This window comes from Bos indicus x Bos taurus, chromosome 3 (assembly GCF_003369695.1).
Source record: "Bos indicus x Bos taurus breed Angus x Brahman F1 hybrid chromosome 3, Bos_hybrid_MaternalHap_v2.0, whole genome shotgun sequence".
NCBI classification, from domain to species: Eukaryota; Metazoa; Chordata; class Mammalia; order Artiodactyla; family Bovidae; genus Bos; species Bos indicus x Bos taurus.
In genome coordinates, this window is record NC_040078.1 from 104,778,814 (window position 1) to 104,799,034 (window position 20,221).

General features: G+C 56.1%; 1 protein-coding gene across 4 annotated transcripts in view; it reads left to right on the forward strand.

Annotated features, from left to right (window-relative positions):
• Positions 1–20,221, forward strand: part of HIVEP3 (human immunodeficiency virus type I enhancer binding protein 3) — a 564,447-nt gene that overhangs the window by 539,184 nt on the left and 5,042 nt on the right. For all 4 annotated transcript variants that reach the window (XM_027537630.1, XM_027537632.1, XM_027537629.1 and 1 more), the window contains 3 exons: positions 7,080–7,255; positions 13,584–13,670; positions 17,928–18,826. In XM_027537630.1, coding sequence (XP_027393431.1) covers positions 7,080–7,255; positions 13,584–13,670; positions 17,928–18,826 — 1,162 coding nt within the window. The remainder of the gene's footprint in view (positions 1–7,079; positions 7,256–13,583; positions 13,671–17,927; positions 18,827–20,221) is intronic.

Genomic DNA, 20,221 nt, shown 5'->3' on the forward strand with positions numbered 1-20,221 from the left:
GAGCCTCACTTCATGGGACACAGGCTGCCCGCAAACATGGGTCTTCTCAGAGGAACAGTGAGCACATTTCTGGTCGCATCTCCCTCTCCTTTTGCATGATCATACCCAGGCTGTGTGCCCCTGGGGGAAAGCATATTTGGCTACAAGATCATAATACAATCAGAATTTTGACAAGACTTTAAAATATCCAAATCTGGAGGAGAGTTGAGAATTTTTAGAATAAAATATTAACAATATATGAAAACATCAATAATATACATTCAGAACAGCCTCCTCAGAGCTCAAATTAGGAAGGTCACACCAAGGTCATTGAGTTTATCCCCCTCATTCAAGAGAAAAATGAAGCTTGGTGGAAAGAGAAGTCATGGGTTTAAAGGTCAAGACAGGTATCTACTAGCCACATGACCTTGGGGAATTTACTTTGAGCCACAAGTTTAGCTCTGAGCTAAATCTGCCTCTCCTATTTTGCTTGCCTGAAACTGTTTTTTTTTAAAGAGGAGATTTTTAAGTCTTAAAATTTCATAGCAACATATGACCTTAGTTCAAATTCTGATTCTGTGAACCTGCTGTCTGTGACCTCAGGCAGGTTACTGAGCCTCTCTGTGACTCCATTTTCTTATGTATATAGGAGGATGATTAAATTCCCTGTGTCACGGGGCTACCTTGTGGTTTAAATGAGGAAAGGTATGCAAAGCATTTAAAATAGTGTTCGGTACCAAGTAGGAGCTATCTAAGGGTATGCTAATATTATTATTATTTTAAATCTGGATTGGTGGTTTTCTTGAAAACCCGGAAGATCTGACAGCCTCATACAACACTTGGCTGGAAAGGTGTAGCCACTCCCCCTTTAGAGAGACTGTGCCCTGCCTTCTAGCTCTCAACCTCTCCCTCCTCCTTGTACCTCCTCTGTTTCACTCAGCGGGTGTGGCCAGCTCACCGCTCCTCCCCAACACGCTCCCTCCCTTCTAGGGCCCTGAGCCCCCTGTTTGGTCAGGAAGCAGTATTTCTGTTTATTGGATAAATTTAGAGGATAAACAGGGCTTCCCTGGTGGCTTAGACAGTGACGAATCTGCCTGTAATGCATATGACCCAGGTTTGATCCCTGGGTCAGGAAGATTCCCTGGAGTAGGGAATGGCAACCCAGTCCAGTATTCTTGCCCCTCTGTCTCTGAGCTGCCATAACCACTCATTCTCTTGCTCCAGGGCCTCCCGGCCTGGCTTCTGGGTGAACAGCACTAGTGGCAGGCCGCTCACTACCTCACAGGGCAGCTTCACTGCTGAGTCTTCATCTTATGCAGGGTCCAAGAACAACAGCTCACCTACCACCTTGCCTGAGATGCCATTTAATTTCCACTGCATCCCCTCTTCTGGAATCCAGAGCAGAGGGATATGCCATCTCCTTTCAGAGCTGTGCGCTGAGTTCCCAAGTGCTTGGGCAAAACTTCAGGTTTCAGAAATGCCTACAAAAAGGCTGGAGTCACTACCCAAGGGGTCACGTGCTGAATGGTCAGAGTCAGGCAGCTCAGCATCTCCAGTGGCAGGACTGGAGGGGAAGCTGCTGAAGGCAGGGGGTCAGACTGCGTCATCCGTAAGAGCACTGGGGTCAGAGCTGGGTTCCGGTTCCTGCTTCACCACTTTCGAGCTGCCTTTGTGGCTTTGGGCAAGACACACAACCTCTCTATTTCTGTTTCCTTCTCTGTCAGATGAAAATAATAAGACTCCCGTGATGAAGGGATTGTGCAAGATTCTCCTTCTTTTCCTTTGAATCCGTGAGTCTCAGAGCTGCAGCATAAGAATGAAAACAGACCCAGAAGATTCTGGCAGCTCCACTCCCCTCCTGGGAGCCTCACTCCCCTCCTGACCCAGGGCAGTGGAACAGGGAAGCTGCTTCCAGGCGAGGGTTCGGGACCCCTGGTGCTGAGTAGTGACCTCAGGCCCTCACAGCCCTGGGCCTCAGGCAGTCAAGCTCAAGGTCTCTCTAAGACATTTCGGAATCCACAGAAACAGCTTTTTTTTTTTTTTTAAGACAAAACCAAGCATTTTCCAGACTGGCTGACATCCCTGGCTCGTCAGAGCAGCAAAAGACAGGCAGGTGGTGGGGCTCAGACAGCCGTGAGTCAGCTGTACCCAGGCTAGGCACAGATAGGGGGCCGGGAGGGCACTTCCTCTGCGGCTGAAGGGCTGCCTCAGCTGGAGGGTGGAGGGGCCAGCAGACCTGGGAAGCAGGACCATGCCCCTGGGCGCCGCACCATGCATTTCTGGCTTCCTTCCCTGGCTCTTTGCAGGGCATTTCTCTGCAGCTGTCAACACCCTCAGTCCCACCCAGCGCTGGCAGCCTTTCAGGAGGGCTGCAGAAGAGCAGTGTTCTTCTCTGTCTGCAGTCCTACAGGCCCCTGGGCACCCCAGAGAAGGAAGGTGCTAAGGAAACCTTGGTCAGCATCACCTAAAAGCATCCAGGCAGCGTCTGTGCAGGGGCAGGGGGACAAAGTGGAAAAGTCGCTGGTGGTGTGATCTTGTCCACATCACTTGAACTCCCTGGGCCTTGGTTCACATTTGTATAAAATGGGAACAGTGGCCAAGAGCTGGTGGGAGGGCTGAATGACCTCAAGCCTGTGGCAGTGACTGGTACACCTAAGGGCAAAGTTTGACTGTTTTCGCTGGAAGGGAAGTGATTTTTCCAAGGTTGCTCAGCACGTTCACACAGGAGCCAGGACTCAGATCCAGCTCTCATGCTGACCTCTCCATGCACAGAGAGGTTCCTACCAGAAAGTGGGGAGCGTTCTGGCAGCCAGTCCACCGTGCTTGGGAGGGACTGGCTGTGTGCCGCGTCCGTGGGGAGCCCACAGTGTCAGGCTGAACTTGTGCTCAGGGACTCGTGAGAGCATCTTGGCTGAGGGTCTCTAGCAGACATGAGGAAAGAAGGCCCTGGCTTGGCTCCCGTCTGTCCAGCAATGCCTACCGAGCACTTGCAGGGCATCAGGCACTGTGCTAGGCCCGGGGGATGCACCAGTGGATGAGGCAGACGTGTCCCCCCTCCATGGGGCTAACAGGGACCACCCTGTGAGAGGCCACGACAGTACACACAGCTCGACAGGTGCCGTGAAGGAGGAGTGGGTGGGACCCCCAGGCCCACGGGTGTGTGAGAGAGGGCTCTGAAGGAAGGGACCCATTGGCAGAGCCCTGAAGGAGACAGACAGACTGTAGCCCGCGGTGGCTGGCGGGGGTCGGGGGAGGGAGTGCAGGGGGAGGTGGAAGACCAGAGGAAAGGGACTCAGAGGCACGGGATGACAGTCGGTGTGGTTGGCGGAGAAGTGCCGTGAAGGGAAGAGCTGGAGGGGTAGCTGGACCAGGAGGTGCCCCGGGGCCTTCAGCACCCGCTGAGTGAGGGGCAGGGCTTTACCAGAGCGCAGTGGGAGGAGCATTTGAGTGGGCCCTTGGGCTGCGAGGAGCGGCCAGATGGGCGGTATTTGGGGAGAGTCCCCTCTGGCTGTCTTGTGAAGACAGCAGGGTAGGAGAGAGGATGGTCTGCCCTGTGGCCGCCCGGAGGTGGGCCTCCCTGGAACACATGTCGCATGTGGTGTTGACGGGCCGTGGTGATGGACTGACCGACAAGACTGAAGGATGTGGAGGCACCAGGGATGCTGGCCTGGCCACCACCGGGTGTGCATGCCATTTACTGACGCGGGGACCCAGGAGGCAGTGGTACAGGTGGGGGGCATGGAAACAGGATTCTGGGAACGTGGGTTGCAAGGTGCCTGAAGACCACCGGGAAGACGCCAAGAGGGCAGCTGGATGTACAGCAGAGCGGTCAGAGCTGGAGAGACAAGAGGAGTCTTCAGCATCCAGGGGGAAAGTCAGGTGTGTGTGGAGGAGCTCACCTGGAGGCAGGTGTGAGGGGAGAAGCGTGCAGGTTGGTACCCGCAGGGAGGGTGGGGGTGCAGAGAAGGAACTTGCCGAGGAGACCCGGTCACCAAGCCAGCAGGTATCTCCAGATGGTAGGCAACGGGGCTGACAGGGTAAAACCACTGTCACTCAGATTTAGCAGCCCGTGACATTGACAGGAACAGTCAGCAGGGGAGCTGGGCTGGGGTGGCGAGGAGACGTGACTGCCAGCAGGACGGCCCTTTCCAGACTTGGGCTGAGAAGGGAAGCAGATGGAGTGGTCGCTGGAGCCAGCTGAGGTCTGGCGGGCGGGGGCTGCTGTTGCTTGGTACCAAGAGGACTGAGCCCGCGCGCACAGTGGTGGGATGTGTCCAAAGGTGGAGGCCTGAAGCTGCAGGGGAAGGGGTGGGATCTTATAGGGAGACCCCTATAAGGGGCCATCCAACCTCCAGCACAGACTGGAGGGACTGAGCCTGGGCTGGGAAGGGGAGGAGGGCCCAGCTGACACCGGACAGCTGCCCCACACCTGTCCCTGGACTTGGTCCTTTGGGAACCACCAAGCTGCACAACCCCAGTACTGGCCTTTGAGGAGCAGAGAAGTCAGAGGCTCCAGGCTGGCCAACCAGAACTGCCCTCTCCAAGTCCTGGGAGCCCAGGGGCCACCCTTCCCCTGCTCTCCATCACCTGACTGCCTCCTCCTCTCACCTCTTTTCTGTGGCTCCCCAATCACATTCTCTCCTGGTTCCTTATCAGGATCTCTCTGCTTGGGGGTGGCTTTTGGCACCATCCTTCTACCCACCCTTACCTTTGGGTGCTTCCTGGGCCCTCTCACTATCCTTTTTCTGTTTTCATACTCTCTTGAGTAGTCACCTGCCTCCTCACAAAGCTGCAAGTCCCATCCTGAGTCCCATGGAATTCTGGTTGTGTGTGGACATTCCTTCAATTCTCTCATGAGCATCTCACATTCAGTAGTTAAGGACTAGACTCCGGTACCATTTCTCTCTAAGCCGTGGCTGGTACCACCTGAACTAGCTAAGTTGAAATCTTTGTTCCTCCTGCCTGGTGCCCCCTGTATCATCCAGACAGCCACCAGGATTTGTAGATTCTACATCCAGAAGGCTTCGAATCCCTGTCGTACAACACGTGTGTCTTGAACCCAGACTGTTTCTCCTCTTGCAGACCGTTCCCCATGGCACCAAGGAAGTATCTTCTGTTGAGACTTTATGTTTACCTTTAAGACAACTTTAACCAAGTCTCCATGGCATTCAAGGCTGATGGTGATCCAGTCTGCCCTGCCCACAAACTCTCCAGGCATCTTAACACTCATGCCTGTGCGGCTGGAGTCCCTGCCTGGGGTCCTCCCTTCTTGCCTCCATCTCTCAGCATCCTCTCTAGCCTCTCCCAACCCAAGGCTGTGTCCCAGCAGGCTGTGCACTTTCCATGCAGTGTGACAAAGTGGTGTCTGGGGTTGTGTACCTGCCTTCTCACCCCACCCCCCAAGTCACAGCACCACCCTCGGGGGATCGAGCAGAGTCCTTTCTCTGTGTACCTGTGTGTCTCCACTTGGGCACCCACCTGTGGTTTAAACTCGCTATTGAGGGAGAATGAAGGGGCTGAGAGTAGCCAAGGTCGACGGACTGTCTGCCTGCCTCCGAGCTGTCTTATGTACAGAGGGAAGCACACATGTGGTAGAAATTGGAGCATCTGTAGGCCTGGGTGGGAAGGGGTGAAAGACAGGGGACCCATAGGCTCCATCATGGTTGGAAGTGAGAGGGGAGAGGCTGTCATGGAACCTCTGAGCAGGGCAGTGTGGAAGTGGTGTGGTGTGTGCGTGCATCTGAGCGTGAGCGCTGGTGAACACTGTGCCTCTGCCTGCCTGCTCCCTCCCTCAGAGACCCCTCCTGCAGGCCCATCCTGGTGACATCCTCTCAGCTGTGAGCTGATGGTCCCAGTGGAACAGGACTGAGTCCCAGCCGCTGTCACTTCCTCACCTTCCCCTACTCCAAGTCCCCTCCCTGCCTCTCTGAAGCCCCACCCAGAGGCTGGGTGGGAGGGAGATGTACAGGTGAGTGTGGGCATAGGCAGGCCTCCTGCTTGGCATAGGAGGCACACTCTGCAGGCTGAGAAAGCCACACCTCTCCTAAGGCGCCTATGCCCTCGGACCCTGGGTCTCACAGTCAGAAAGCTCTTCTCCTGGAATTATGCCAGGATTCCCTCCATGGGCCCTGCCGCAGCCTTCCCATCCCTGCCAAGACACTCACACGCACATCTACAGTGTTAGGCCAATGTGGCGTTCTGACAAGGACGGTATCGAGTGAGCTTGTGGGACTCATGGGTTCCTTCTAAGTGGAAATAAGAGCATTCTGATTCACGGCCAAGAGCGCAGTGGCCCTGAGGCCCAAGCAGGCAGGCCAGGCACCCCAGGAGGCACCCGCAAGCTGTCGGTACTTCCTGCTAGGACCCCAGGTGATCCCCGGAGAGAGACCTGGTGGCTGGAATCTGGGTCCTGAGAGCTTCCCGCTCGGCTCAAGACGGAAAATACTGGGGAGAGAGCTTCGGGCCCCGGGTGTCTTGACTCTGAGGACCGGGAAATAAAGTGCCCTCCGCTCTCCCGTCACGTGCGCGTCTGGCGGGCCTGCGAGCGGACTGTTTCGGTGCTGGTCGCCCCTCGTGGGGGATGGACAGGCTCTGGGGCAGGCAGATTCAGAAGTTCTGTCCCTTTCTAGCTGTGGGAGCCTCGGGCTCTCCATGGAGGTTGTGACTGAATGTGGGCAGGTGTCCGGCAGAGGGTGAGCATGGCTCAGTGGTGGCTGCCGGAGCTGTGGCTGTCATCTCTTTTAGTCTCTTTGTTGCACGGTGGCCCAGAGCGGCTGCTCTTTGGAAGCAGAAGCTGGTGCTGAGGCTGGATCTGGGCCAGAGACCCTCTGTGCCCCTGTGGCTTCCCTCCCGGCCCGGAGCACCAGGGCCTGTTGCCTCTGAGGGAGAGGAGGGGGTGCACCCCCCGCACCCGTCTGAGGTCAGGGCAGGTGCAGAGCTCCAGGCGGATTCCCCACCCCTGGCTGTCTCTGCTCCGCGTCCCCCTCTCCCCCCGCCCCTAAGAGCTGGATGTGGCCAGGAAGCGCGTGCATCTTCTGAGGTGGGAACCTGCCTCCTCTCCTCCTGTTTTGTTCCTTTACCATGACGCCTGTTGCTCATAGGTACAAATCAAACGAAGAGTATGTATATGTGCGAGGCCGCGGCCGAGGGAAATATGTTTGTGAGGAGTGTGGAATTCGCTGCAAGAAGCCCAGCATGCTGAAGAAACACATCCGCACCCACACTGACGTCCGGCCCTATGTGTGCAAGCACTGTCACTTTGCTTTTAAAACCAAAGGTAAGAGACGGTCAGCGGAGCGCTGGCCCTGCCCGCTGCAGGGAGCTCCCCTCTGGGAGCTCCAGCACAGAGCCCGAGGCCTGGACCTCTCTGCCTGGGGCCTGAGCAGCCCTGATTTCCGGGCTCCCCAGTTACAGAGCAGCCCACTGCAGACGGGGCAGTGGCACCGTCGGCTGCCCAGCCTGTCCTCTTAGATCTCACACTGGCCCCGTCCACCCTCCACCTATGCGATTCCCACCACGGCCAGGCAGTGGCACTCCAGCGCACAGCTCCTGGTTTTGTATTTGATCTCATCACCCTGCTTCCTTTTGCATGTCTCCTTAGCCCTTTATCCACCGACCTGATGAGTTCCAGCATCCACACTGGTCACTGCCACTCTTGAGTTTGGAAATCCATTCCACCCTGAGCCACTTAACACACTTGCATGGTCACTTCTCATGCCAGACTTTGCCTCCACCTCGCCTCACCACTCAGACTGTGTTCCCGCTCCACCCAGCTTCTCCACAGCCCTCAGCACTGGGCCCGGCTCTCCCCTCACCTTGACTGGCAGCCCTGTCATTCTGCCCTGGCCACGCAGCACCTCAGGGTCAGCTCAGGCTCTGGCAGTCACCTGTGAGAAGAAGGCAGACTGGCCAGTGAGGGTATGAATCCAGAGGGCTGTGTTGGATGATGAGGGCAGCCATGGCTGCTGCAGCCACCCAGGACCCAGGCGTGAACCAGTGAGGCTGAGTCTGCGAGGCTTGGACAGAGTGTTTCTCTATCCTCCCACGGGCTGCTCCTACAGGGCAGGAAAGGCATCGTGACCCACTTCTTCTTTCCTGGTAGCCGAGTAGACCAAGGTGCCTCAGAGGGAGGCCTGGGCTCTCAGTAACCCTGGTGGCTTCAGCCTCTTGTGTTTGGCAGATTCCTGGCTCAGGATTTGGGCACGAGGGTCCTGCCTTCCCCTTCGGGCAAGTTGGGGGCCTCCACAACAGCCCCCTCCAGGGCCACGTGGCTTTTCAGTGGATGCAACTTGAGAGCAGGTTCGGCTTTGGTGCCCATTAGCCTTCCTTTTGTGGGTATAGCTGCTCCCAGAGAGAGAGGCTGGGTGGCTTTGAGGAGGCCCCTCCGGACTTTGAGTCTTCCTTCTTCCTCCTCCTGATCCCTTCCATTCTGTCAGTGCTAGGTTGGGGGTCAGTTTATCTCACCCCCTTGCTCACGGCCCCCTCTCTGACTGGGTGCTCATCTCTGATCTGCTGACCCCATTAGCCTGTCCTCCTCTGTCCTCGGCGCCATCATTCCCAAGTGGAACTCGAACTTTTCCGCCAAGGTTTTGGTTCGAATACAGGCGACCATCCTCCTTCCTTGCCCTGACCCTCTTCTTTCTTGGTGTCTCATCAACAACAGTCCAGAGGGCCCAGAGAGGACCGACTGGCCTGCAGCCCAGCCATGTGCAGGACAGCTCGCCTAGCAGGCCTCGGTCCTAGTCGTGGGCTCCGTGCCCCACACACCCCCTTCAGCCCCACTTCCTCTGGCCTTAGGGGGCCAGTTGGGACTTTCTGGAGGAGAGAGGTGGAGATTCAACAATTGGATAGCCATTGACCAACAATTCAGATAATGGTCTTTGACTCTGAATGCCAAAAGCTGTTTGTCCAAGCCCCACCATGAAGGGAAAGAAAATGAGTCCCCCCGCCCCTGCCCAAGCCAGAAATGACTGTTAAAGCTGGAGCTGTAACTATCAGCTAGGACCCCTGCCTCTGGGGCATAACCCCCACCACCTTCCTCTCTTCCCCTTGTCTGGACGGACTGGCAAAATCAGGTGGCCTCCAGAGTGGATCACTGCTGGCCCAACTCCCAGGCTGTCCAGCGGACCACACCATTCTGTTCTCAGCGTGACGAGCCCAGTCCTGAGAGTGCCCCCTCCACCGCACCCCCACCCCCACCCAGCCCAGGGCCACACAGAGCTGCCTACCATCTCGGGGAGCCATCATCCTCTATGTGAGACTGGAAAGATCCATTGAGCCAAGTCCCCAGCCAGAGCAGTCTCCCAGAGCAATCTCTATTCAATTCTCTCTGGCTTTATTGAGAGCAAAGGCCTGGTCTTTTTCTGCCAAGTCTGAAAGAGGTCTGGGTCCCTGGCAAGAACACCCCTTTTCCAGGAGATTCCTGCATTGGAAGCCACATAGCTGAGCTATCTGCAGTCCCTTCCTGGGTCCCCCTGAGCCCTGGAGGGTCCAGAGCACACAACCTGCATGGAATGTCAGTGGGCCCTCTGAGTGCCCAGGGGGCGGAGCCTGGGATGAAACCTGGGGGTGGAGCCCTGAAGGCCCCGCCCAGGAGGATTTCCTCTCACCCTGTGATGGGGCATGTGCTGAGCTCTCTGCCAAGGCTCCTAGACCCTTCTGAAAGACAAAAACCTTCCAGAGCCAGAGCAGTGAGTGCATCTGAGATAATGGAATCTCAAACTCTGGGAGGTAGAAAGGGGCTAGTATGGGCGGTGACAGATGGAAGCAGAGCCAGCTCACTTTGGCTCTCTCTGCATGAGGCAGGAGAGTGAGGGAAGCCATGAGACACTGAAGCTCCCTTGACTCCTCAGACCCTTCAGCCATCAGCCCAGATACCAAAGGAGCTACCCTCCTCTCAGGGCTCCTGCCTCCGTCCAGCTGCCTCCGTCTCCTCCCTCCCCTTGTCCTTGGGCTCAGACTCGCCAGGCTGCATGAGAAATGAAGCTGGGCCCGGTGGTCTTCAGGGCCCTCCGTCGCCACTACCTGGCTGCACCGGCTAGAGAGCCTTCCTGTCCGTCTCTGTCCGCCTGTCTGTGTCTCCGTCTCTGTGTCAGACGTTGTGACAGCAGCTCCGGTCCTGGGTGCTAGCACCGGCTTGTCTCAGTGAGTGAGGCCGGGGAAGGCCCACTGGGATGTCCCTATGGAGGTCTGGGGTCCTGTGTCCTCTTCTGAGAAGGTTCCCCGAGGCCAGCAGAAGGGCTGTGGTGGGTACAGGCCCTTGCGCCGATCGCCTGCGGACAGAGCTGGCAGTTTGGAGCAGCCCTCAGGGGCTGAGGGAGGGTGGTTGGTCAAAGCCCAAAGCCGAATGGGGTAGACACGGTTTTCAGCTTATGCTCTTGGTGGAGGATCCACCTGTGTTCCAGATGCCCATCATTTCCATCCGCTTGCCTTTCCTCCTTCATTCCAGGATGGTCAGGTTTGGGGTGAGGGGGCTGGGATGATGTGAAAAGCTGTGAACTCTGCTTGGAAAGCTGAGGCTCTGACCCTTGACAAGGAAATGGTGTCCAGGCCAAAAAAAGACACCTGCAGCCATTTGGTTCACCTCCTTCAATTCACAGAGGAGCAGGCAGGCATACAGAGGGGACACTCAGGGAGGGTGCTGGGTAACACTCAGGGCTGCACATCCGCCCCTATGTCCCCATGGCCTATCCCAGCAGCCACTCAGACTCCCAGCTCCTCCCTGCAGCCTCCGGGGCAGGGGCAGAGGAGAAGCTGGTGTCCAGGGGCTGCCTGGTGCCCTCTCCTGGGATTGCTGAGCCCAGACAGACTGGTGGAGGCATTTACATCTCAGCCATCATCTCAGCATCTCTCTCTCCTCCACAACCAGTGCGTGGCTGTGGCAGAGTCTCCCGGGTGCTCCATGAACACTGACTGTTGGGGCAGGGGGGACACACAGAATGGGAAGGAGGGAGGTTCCACGCAGTGGCATCTGCTCTCTGCCAGGCACGCTCTGCTGCCACTCTACATGCGTTTGTTCGTCCGCTTCTCCCAGCATCCCCATGAGGTAGGTACAACTTTACAGTTGCAGAAACTGGGGCTCAAAAGGTTAAGACACTTGCCCAAGAACACATAGCTAGCAAGCGACAGAGCCCAGACTCAGACCCAAGGCCACCAAGCTCCTACATGTCTTGGTCTGTCCCACCAGTATGGAGCACGCAAGGCACCTGCAGTCCTGAGACCTGGCTCCAGACGGGGCTCTGCGCTAGCTGGCAACGTGGCTTTGGCTGTTTGGTTCTCCGTGATGGTGAACAGGAGCTGTCCCAGAGCATCCCGTCACCTCAGACAGTGGATTATCTCGTCCAGTGGCATCATTAGCACCAAGGCCAGGAGTCAGAACAGAAGCAGGAAGACCCTGGGCCTGGTAGGGGGTGGGTCACATGGTCTGGGAGGTTCCTCCCGACACTTTACTTCTGTGATGAGAAGAACATTTCCCACTCACGGTTATTACGCGCCCTTAGTGTGCTCAGCACCTAACTTGGTTGAGTAAGAGACCCAACCCTTCCGGACAGAACAGGGCCAACAATAATGTCATAGCCAAAATGAGCAGTGTGCATAGTCCCCTGGGGTCTGGGGTATTCAGGGGATGGCAGGCTGGTCTCAGAACCTCAGGGGACGTTTGGTCTCTCTGGCCTATGTAACACTGCAGCTGCCTTGACCGCCCCCTGACATCCTGCTCAGGCTTTGCCTACTCACAACAGTGGGGCCAGAGGCCCATGATGTTGGACAGGGACGTTGGGGGTCCCCCAGCCCTGGGATGACTCTGGAAGTTATGGCTGTGCTCCCCATTTGGCCAGGAGTAGAAGATCCAGTTTTCTGTCCAGTTAAAGGAAGAAAATCTGAGGGAGAGATGGAGTCACAGACCAGGATGAGCAGGAGGGAAGGGGCAGGAAACAGCTCCTCTCCATCACTGCTGCCCTTGACCTGCACACCTCAGGCAGCCTCAGCTTAAGGCTCCTGTTACCTCTGAGCAAAACCTTAAGGTTCCTTAAAATTCTCAGAATAATTAAGAAAAACCCTTTGGTTCATGCATGGGTGCTCTCTCCCTGGTCACCCACCCATCCTCCCGTTGATCCATGTCTCCCATCCTCGCATCCTAAGAGCTTGTCTTCCTCTCGTCTTCCCATCTTCCCCTCTCGTCTGCCTCTCCGCCTCTCTCCTTTGTCCTCCCACCATCCACCCTTCCATCCTGCCCGTCCTTTCATCCCCCTCTATGTCTGCCTTCCCTATTGGGTGTGCTGCCTCCATCCCCCCATCCAACCAGCCCTCTCCCCCTTGCCCAGATCTCCTTCTCTCCCTTTCTCCATCTTCTCATCTGTTTAGGGATCTACTCCCCATCTACCCTTCTATTTATTTTTATCCTCCATCTGTCTGTGCATCTGCTTATCTGCTCATCGAGTATCCCACCCGTCTGTCTGGATTCTCCCTCTTCATCCTGTTTGTCACTCCATATTTCCTCTTACCCACTTATTCATCCATCCATCTATCTGTCCACCAATCGTTCTATGCATCTGTTCCTGGAATCCCTTCTTCTCTTTTCCATCCATCTGTTCAAACCTGGTAATAAGATGAGTGAGACAGAGTTCCTGACTCAAGGGCCTTGTGATGTATTATATGAAGGACCATGGAAATATAGCCATCCCTAGAGCAACAGTGAGCACATCACAGTTGGAGGCGATTGGTGAGCCCAAAGGAACATCGTGAGGCATCTGGCCAGCATCCTGAGGCGAGCTGGGGCTCTCCTGCTGGTCCTTCGCAGAGCGCTCCTGCCCATAGGGCTTTGTGACCTGTGAAGCGCTGTGCACACGTCAGGAAGAATCGGTGTCACAGAGTTTCCCCTGATTCCACAGAGCTTCTGGCTCTGCTCTTCAGCCCACTACGGACAGAGTCAGCCACCCCCCGAGGGCTTTGTAGTCACGGGGAGGACGGAGCCTTTGCTCAGCCTTCCCTGTGCCCACCACCCTTGGCCATGTCTGCATGGCAGTGACTTTGGAGGCCCAGGAAGGGGACATGACTCTCTAAGGAAGTCAGGACTTGGACCCCAGCCTTGTGGCCCCTAGGTCCCTGTCTAGCAGACTTCGCTATGCCGTCTGCCCTTTCTCCATGTCTATTAATAGCAGTAACTTTGTCCTGGTTCCTCCTCCCAAACCCTAAGATCCCTCCCTGTGGGCTGGCCTAGCAGTATCCTCAGCCAGAAGGACATCCTCAGCACCCACTCCCATGCTAGTTCATGGGCTGGGTCCCTGCTCTCATCCCAGCATTTGAAATGGTCAGTAATCCTGTCACCAGCTCCTGGGCCCAGGGTTAAATCAGAAAAACTTTTGCATATGACTTGTCTTTTAATCTCCTTTTGTTTTTTTAACCAGCATCTCACTTCCTCATTATACCCTCTGTCCGCTCACAGCCCCTCACCCACCCTACCCGGCTCCTCTGTACCATCGTGCACGGCGGCCGTGGCTGCACCCCTGACCTGAGCACGCGGGCAGAGTGATGTCCAGGCGCCGCCAGGCGCCACCCTGGCCCCCTGCCCTCCAGCCATGCCTGAGTCTGTTCTCATTCCTTTCCAGGGAATCTGACTAAGCATATGAAGTCGAAGGCCCACAGCAAAAAGTGCCAAGAGACGGGGGTGCTGGAGGAGCTGGAAGCCGAAGAAGGTAATGAATTGCCAACTCCCTCCTCCCCCTCCCCCCTGCCCACCTTCCCCTCCCTCCCCTGGCCCCCTTGCCCGCCCTCCCCCTCCTTTCTGTCCTCCTTGCCTCTACTCCCCCTCCCCTTCTCCTTCCTCACCCTCTTCCTCACCCTCTTCTCCAGTCTTCCCAAATACAAAGAGACAAAGGCTAAGTTCACGGAACGATGGCACCCACGCCCCTCCTTCTTACAGCACGCGCCTGGAGCCAGAGCACTTGAGCATTGCTGACTGTCACGCAGGTAGAGCACCCGGCACCCGGTGGGTGCTCAGTGAATGTATGGTGGTTACATTAATACACGAGTATTATAGTCAACATCGATTGAGCATCCACCTGTCAGGCATACTCTAGACACGTGCCGTGGTTATCTTGGCAAACCCTCACAATGACGCAGTGAGGTACATACTTTTATATGCTCCACACCCACACTCACACCTCCACACTCTGGACATGGGCTTGGTGCTCAGGTCTTTTAGAGCTAGGGGCTTTCAAGAGACCCAAAGCCAGGCAGACCTGACAGCCCCCTATCACCTCTCAATCCCACCCCACGTCCCAGCACCACACCCCAGCCTCAGTCCCCCAGTAGCAAGAGTAGAGCCATATTAGGGCCAGTTTCTGTGAACACAAGGCAGAGTGGAAGGTGAGTCCAAGTCAGCATGTCTGGCCGGGCCCTGTCGGGCCTCAGCATCCAAGAAGGAGGCCAGAGCAGCTCTTGGGGGTAGATAAGCAACCAGAGATATTCTTCTGCAGTGAGCAAACCTTTGGCCAGATCCCCTAAAATCAGGGTCAAGAGAGTGTGAAAAAGAGAGGTGTGTGTTCCTGTGTCTTGTTTCTTTCTGTTTATCTGATTTGGGAATGTATGTGCAGTCTTAAAAACAAGTTAGATCATATTTCCTTTTAGGTGAAATGAATCAGCTTTATTGAACAGAATACACTGAACTCAGAGCTGTGGCCTCCAAAATGAGAATGTGGGGTTACTGAGTTGATCAAGAAAGCACGTCAAGCCATTTACAGATGTCTTATTAAGTCCTCATAACTGTGGTAGAAACTGGTGTCACTCCTTTTTAAACTGAAGACATTTATTAAAGCTCAAACAGGTTATGGAAGTTGTCTGAGGTCAGGCAAAAACCACTCCATGTGGCTCCATGCCACTCCAGTGCCTGGGGGGCTGGACAGGGGAGCTGCACCCAAGCCCAGAGCCCTGCCTGGGTGGGAGGCAGGGTGTGTTCACTAGCACCGCACCAGGGGTCCACTGGGCAAGTTCAGCTTCATTTTCCCAGTGAGGCCGAAAATGATGACCAGATGACCTTGTTTGAGAATGCCTGAAATCAGTGCAGTCGTTCTAGAAATAATTCCTGCCAGCACCAGCCCTATTCTAAGTCCTACTCTAGGTACTAGAGGTTCTTCAATGCATGAAATATAGTTCCTGTCCTCAGGAAGCCTGCATTCTAGAGGGGAGCCGGGTAGTGAACAAATGTGGAATAGGGCAAGGGCCTTGAGTATGAAATAAAGCATCCATGACAGGTAGGGAAGTGTGGGGAGTGGCCTCTCTGTTTAGGTGATGTGAGCCGCGAACATGAGGCAGGGGGTCAGGAAGCCACGTGGAGCCTGGGGAAGGGCTCTCTCTGCAGGTGGAACAGCGGGTGCAGAGCCCCTGAGGACAAGAGTTGGGAAGTCAGAGACAGCTGCGGCTGTGAAGGTCAAGGGATGGGTTTAGCCGCCTGCTGGAGCGACTGCCCTGACTCTGTACGCAGAGGATGGCCGGTAGGGGGCGCGGCTGGAGGCAGTGATGCAGGCTGAGCACGTGTTGGACTGGGGGGGGCGGAGGGAGGTGAAGAAACGTGCTGTTAGGTTTTGCTGACACATCAGGGCGGGGGCAGGTGGAGGGTGAACGCATGAGAATAAAAGATCCAAGGATGGTTTCCGAGGTTTATGGCCTAGGAAACTGGAAGGATGGAGTTGCCATTTCCCGTGATGATGAAGATTCAGGGAGGAGCTTGTCTGTTAGACGCGAAGTGGTTGGGAGGTGGCCAGGCCGGCGCCGCAGCCCCGCCCCTGAGGGTGAGGAGGTTGAGCACCAGCGCCACCGTGTGGCCAGACCTCCCCAGCGCCCCGGCGCGCTTCGTTCCACCCGTCCCTTGGCTCCAGAGAGGCGGGACTTTGTGGAGATTGACAGTGAGGGGTATTAGGAATTATTGATCGGCAGGGGCCTCCCGTAGAGCTCTGCAAGAGCCCAGATGTGGGGGGCCTGGCGAACCTTGTGCTGGGCACGGGAATCTTGGATTCCGTCACTCCTGAGTTGGGTGCCTAGGGCAGGGCACCAGCCCTCTGTCCCTCAGCGTCTTCATCTGTTACAGACTTTAGGATCTTTCCTGCCGAATATCAGGAGCCGCTGATCCTGACTCCCTGACTGGTAGCACTACCCCTCTGACCTTCAACTGCAGCATGAGATGCTGGCCGTGCTGCCTGTGTGTTGAGGTTGTGGGGTACTTGGGGTGAGAAGAGCTGAGGTTTATTGGGTACTTACTAGGTGTCAGACCCTCACAATCCTCTCAGCAGCTTCATGAGGTGGCTTTTATTATTCTTACCCCCACCCCCACCATTTTACAGACAAGGAAACTGAACCCAGAGAGAAAAAGTAAATTATTCGACATTGCACAGTAAGGAAGGGGTGGGACTGAGATTCAAACCCAGACCATTTCCTGCTTCTCAGTGCATAAAAACATTTTTAAACTGGCAGTGTAATGATGTAGGGGTTATAAACCTTAGTCCTGACTCAGCCATTACTTTCTGGGTGACCTTGGGGAAACATTTGCCTGCTCTGGGCATGGGTTTCCCCACAGGTTGATGAGAGGTGAGGCTAGGTGAACTCCTGGAGCTAAAGTCTTAGGGCAAAGCTTTAGGGTATGTTTTGCCTCCCCCTCACGACCCCTGCTCTGTGGTCCCCAGCCCCTTCCCCCTCTCTGGTCATTCTGCTCCCAGCTGCCAGGAGGTCATGCCCTTGGCCTCCCTTCACCTGACAGCTCCACCCCGCAGTTTTTTTTTATCTACATCCTCTTGCATGCCCGACTGTCATCCATTTGCTGAGTGCTGAGCTGTTTGAAAGCACAAATGCTGGGCTTTCTGGTCCCGGTGCAGCTTGGCATAGTGGGGTCCAGAGAAGCATGGTTGTACCAGTGACCTGAGTCAGCTCATGTGTCCAGCTCTCTTAGTTAGTAGTTGAGTGGATGCTGACATGAGCGTAGTGTTGGGCCAGCAGGACCCAAACCCTCAGGATCCTGCCAGGTGGGCGAGATGTTAGCGGAGCTCTCCCCAGAGTCCTGATTGCTGCCAACTTCAGAGATGCCCAAACTAGGTCTGTGTCCTGTTAGAGCTGACCCCGCTGGTGGGGCTGCCCCAGCAGAAGTCAGACCAGGAGGCTGGTATTTCAGAGCTCTACTCTCCTCCCCAGCTGGGAGCACCAGGGGTTCTACAAGCACCTTCTCTGGACATGAGTGGCTGGGAAGAGGCCCTCTCCGCAGGCTGAGGTCAGCTTAGCCAAACCTTCCAAGGGAACAGGGCCTGCCACCTGCCAGATGCTATTGTGCCAGGCATCAGCAGCGTGGCCACAGTGGCAGGTGTGTATGTGAACTGACCGTGCCCAGTGCTGCTGGCCCCGCCAGCATGGCTGCTGTATTCCAGAATAATAGATGTCTCCATGAATGCGCTGAGTGGCTACAGTTATTAATATTTGAGCCCTTGATATGTGCCAGGCTTGTGTTTCCTCCTCCTAGCAAACCTTATGAGATGAGACTGTCATATTCATTTGACAAAGATGGAGACAGAGGCCCAGCAGAGTGACTTAACTTGCTCTTGGTGAAGCCAGGACTGAATACTAACCAAAAAGAAAAAGAAAGGGAAGGCCTGTCTTGTTTGCTGTGGTTTGATGCCAGCCTTACTACTTACTTTGCCTGGGCAAGGTAAGGTGAACTGTCTCATCTTAGTTCCCTGTCTGTAACATGAAGATAGGAATAGTGCCTACCGGGCAGGATTATTTGTGGATTAGGTGAATTAACGCACATGCAGGCCCTAGAGCTGAACCTTAACATGGTAGATACGAAGTCATTTTTGCTGTTTACAAAGTGCTCCCATACCCTCAACGATCTTGGCCGTCAGGCGGGGTTTGTGGCACAGAGCAGCGTGGGGTGCGGCTGTAACCTCGGGCCTCCTGTGTCTGTCCCTCAGGAACCAGTGATGACCCATTCCAGGACTCGGAAGGGCGAGAGGGCGCAGAGGCCGTGGCAGAGCACCAGTTTTCAGACCTGGACGACTCGGACTCGGACTCGGACCTGGACGAAGACGAGGATGAGGACGAGGAGGAGAGCCAGGACGAGCCATCAGGCCCGTCCTCGGAGGCGCCCCCACCTGGCCCGCCAGCCACGCTGCCCGCAGACTCCTCACCCATTCAGGGCCCTCAGCCCACAGAGGCCACCCGGGGCAGCTCGGTCTCAGAAGCCGAGCGCTCGGCACCCAGCAGCTGCTCCACATCCAGCCAAAGCATCCTGTGCCTCCCCCGGCTGGCACCGGCCCCCCGGGGCCCAGTGGAGAAGGACACAGGCTCGGCCCTGAGCTCCCAGGCCCTGTCCCCAAGGAGGCCGTGGTCCCCAAGCAAAGAAGCAGGCAGCCACCTACCACTCACCCCAAAACACTCACTAACCAAAAGCTACTCGTCTCCCCAGCGACATTCACCGGCCCGAGAGCCACTGGCCTCAGCCCCGAGTCCGCCTGGCTCCCAGACGGGCCCTCTCCCCTGCGGGTCCCCGAGACTCGAGCTGTCGCCTCTTGCCCTCCACCCCCTGGGAAGGGAACTGCCACTTCGAGCGCGCCTGCCCCCCGAACGCAAGGGCGCTGCAGACCCAGGCCCCCCCAGACACTCGCCCACCAGGAGATGGTCTCCAGGCCAGGCCGAGTCACCACCACGGTCAGCGCTGCCAGGGAAGTGGGCCTTGGCAGGGCCGGGCAGCCCCTTGGCGGCCGAGCGTGGCCCAGGCTCAGGGCTGGCCCCCCGGGCTCTCTACCCGCCCGCGCCTCTACCTCACAAGCTTCTCGGCAGAAGCCCAGCGGAGACCTGCACCTCCACATGGGTGAGTTCCTGTCCCCCAAGTGGCTGATGGGTGGGGGGCCGCGAGCTCACACCTCCCTGAGCGTCACACCCAGAGCTGGACCCCTGCCAGTTCAGCGGTTACCAATAAGGCGTGCATTGGGCACCACTTACACAGGCACTGTGCTGGGTGCCTGAAACCAGTCAGCTGTGTGTCAGAAGCAGCGGAGCATGGACTGTGGAGCTGGACTAAAAGAAAGTGAAAGTGGAAGTGTTAGTTGCACAGTCATGTCCAACTCTATGGACTGTAGCCGGCCAGACTCCTCTGTCCATGGAATTCTTCAGGCAAAAATACTGAAATGGGTTGCCATGCCCTTCTCCAGAGGATCTTCCCATCCCTGGGATCGAATCCAGGTCTTCAGCATCACAGGCAGATTCTTTACCATCTGAGCCACCAGGGACTACCTGATAGTTTTTAAATTCTGGACTACCCAGAATTAAATCCGGGTTCTGTCACTTACGAGCCGTGTGGCTTTAGATGTGGTATAAACACTCATGCCATCTCCTCCCACCCCATTTCCACGTATTCTTTGAGCAGATGGCAGAGCCCAACCCAAATCTCCACATCTCCAACATGACTGCCACCAGCACCCTCCGAGTCACTTGAGCCAGCTCCTTCCCATCTTCCCATCAGCACCGTCACTGTCACATCATCAGTGCCATCTGCCATCAGTACACTCCAGCCACCCCATAGGCTTGATCACCGTGGTCACAACATCACTGCCACCACCACGGTCACGATCCCCAGCACTGACACGTTATCATCATCGGCTTACTTTTCCTCTCCCAACACCTTTTCTGTCACTGGAGTGTCACGACCCAACATCTCTGCTCACCGCCAGCAGTGTCAGCACCATCACTCAAGCGATTCAAGCTCCAGGAGTAGTACCATCCAGGAATCTTAACTTGGTTTTTAATTTGGGGCTCAAGTTAAAATTCCTGGTGGTGAAAAAGTGAAAGTCGCTCAGTTGTATCCGACTCTTTGTGACTCCATGGACTGTGTAGAATTCTCCAGGCCAGAATACTGGAGTGGGTAGCCTTTCCCTTCAGGGGATCTTCCCGACCCAGGGATCGAACCCAGGTCTCCCGCATTGCAGGCGGATTCTTGGTGGTGGGAGGAGGTTAAGAGCCTGGGGTGGGAACTCATGTTCAAGGGTAAAGTTGGGTCAGTATTGTCTGAGGAACAAGAGAGGCAGCAGAAGCAAGAGAGAGGGCCAGCGCACAGAAGCCAACAGAAGGGGCAGCTCCATTCTCTGAAAACGAACGCGCTGGCCAGAAGCGTGGGGACCTTGGTTCCTGAGTGTGCCTATGGCCACTATAGGGCTGGAGATGGCCCATTCCAGAGAGGGCACCCACCCAGGGTGCCACCGTTGGCAAG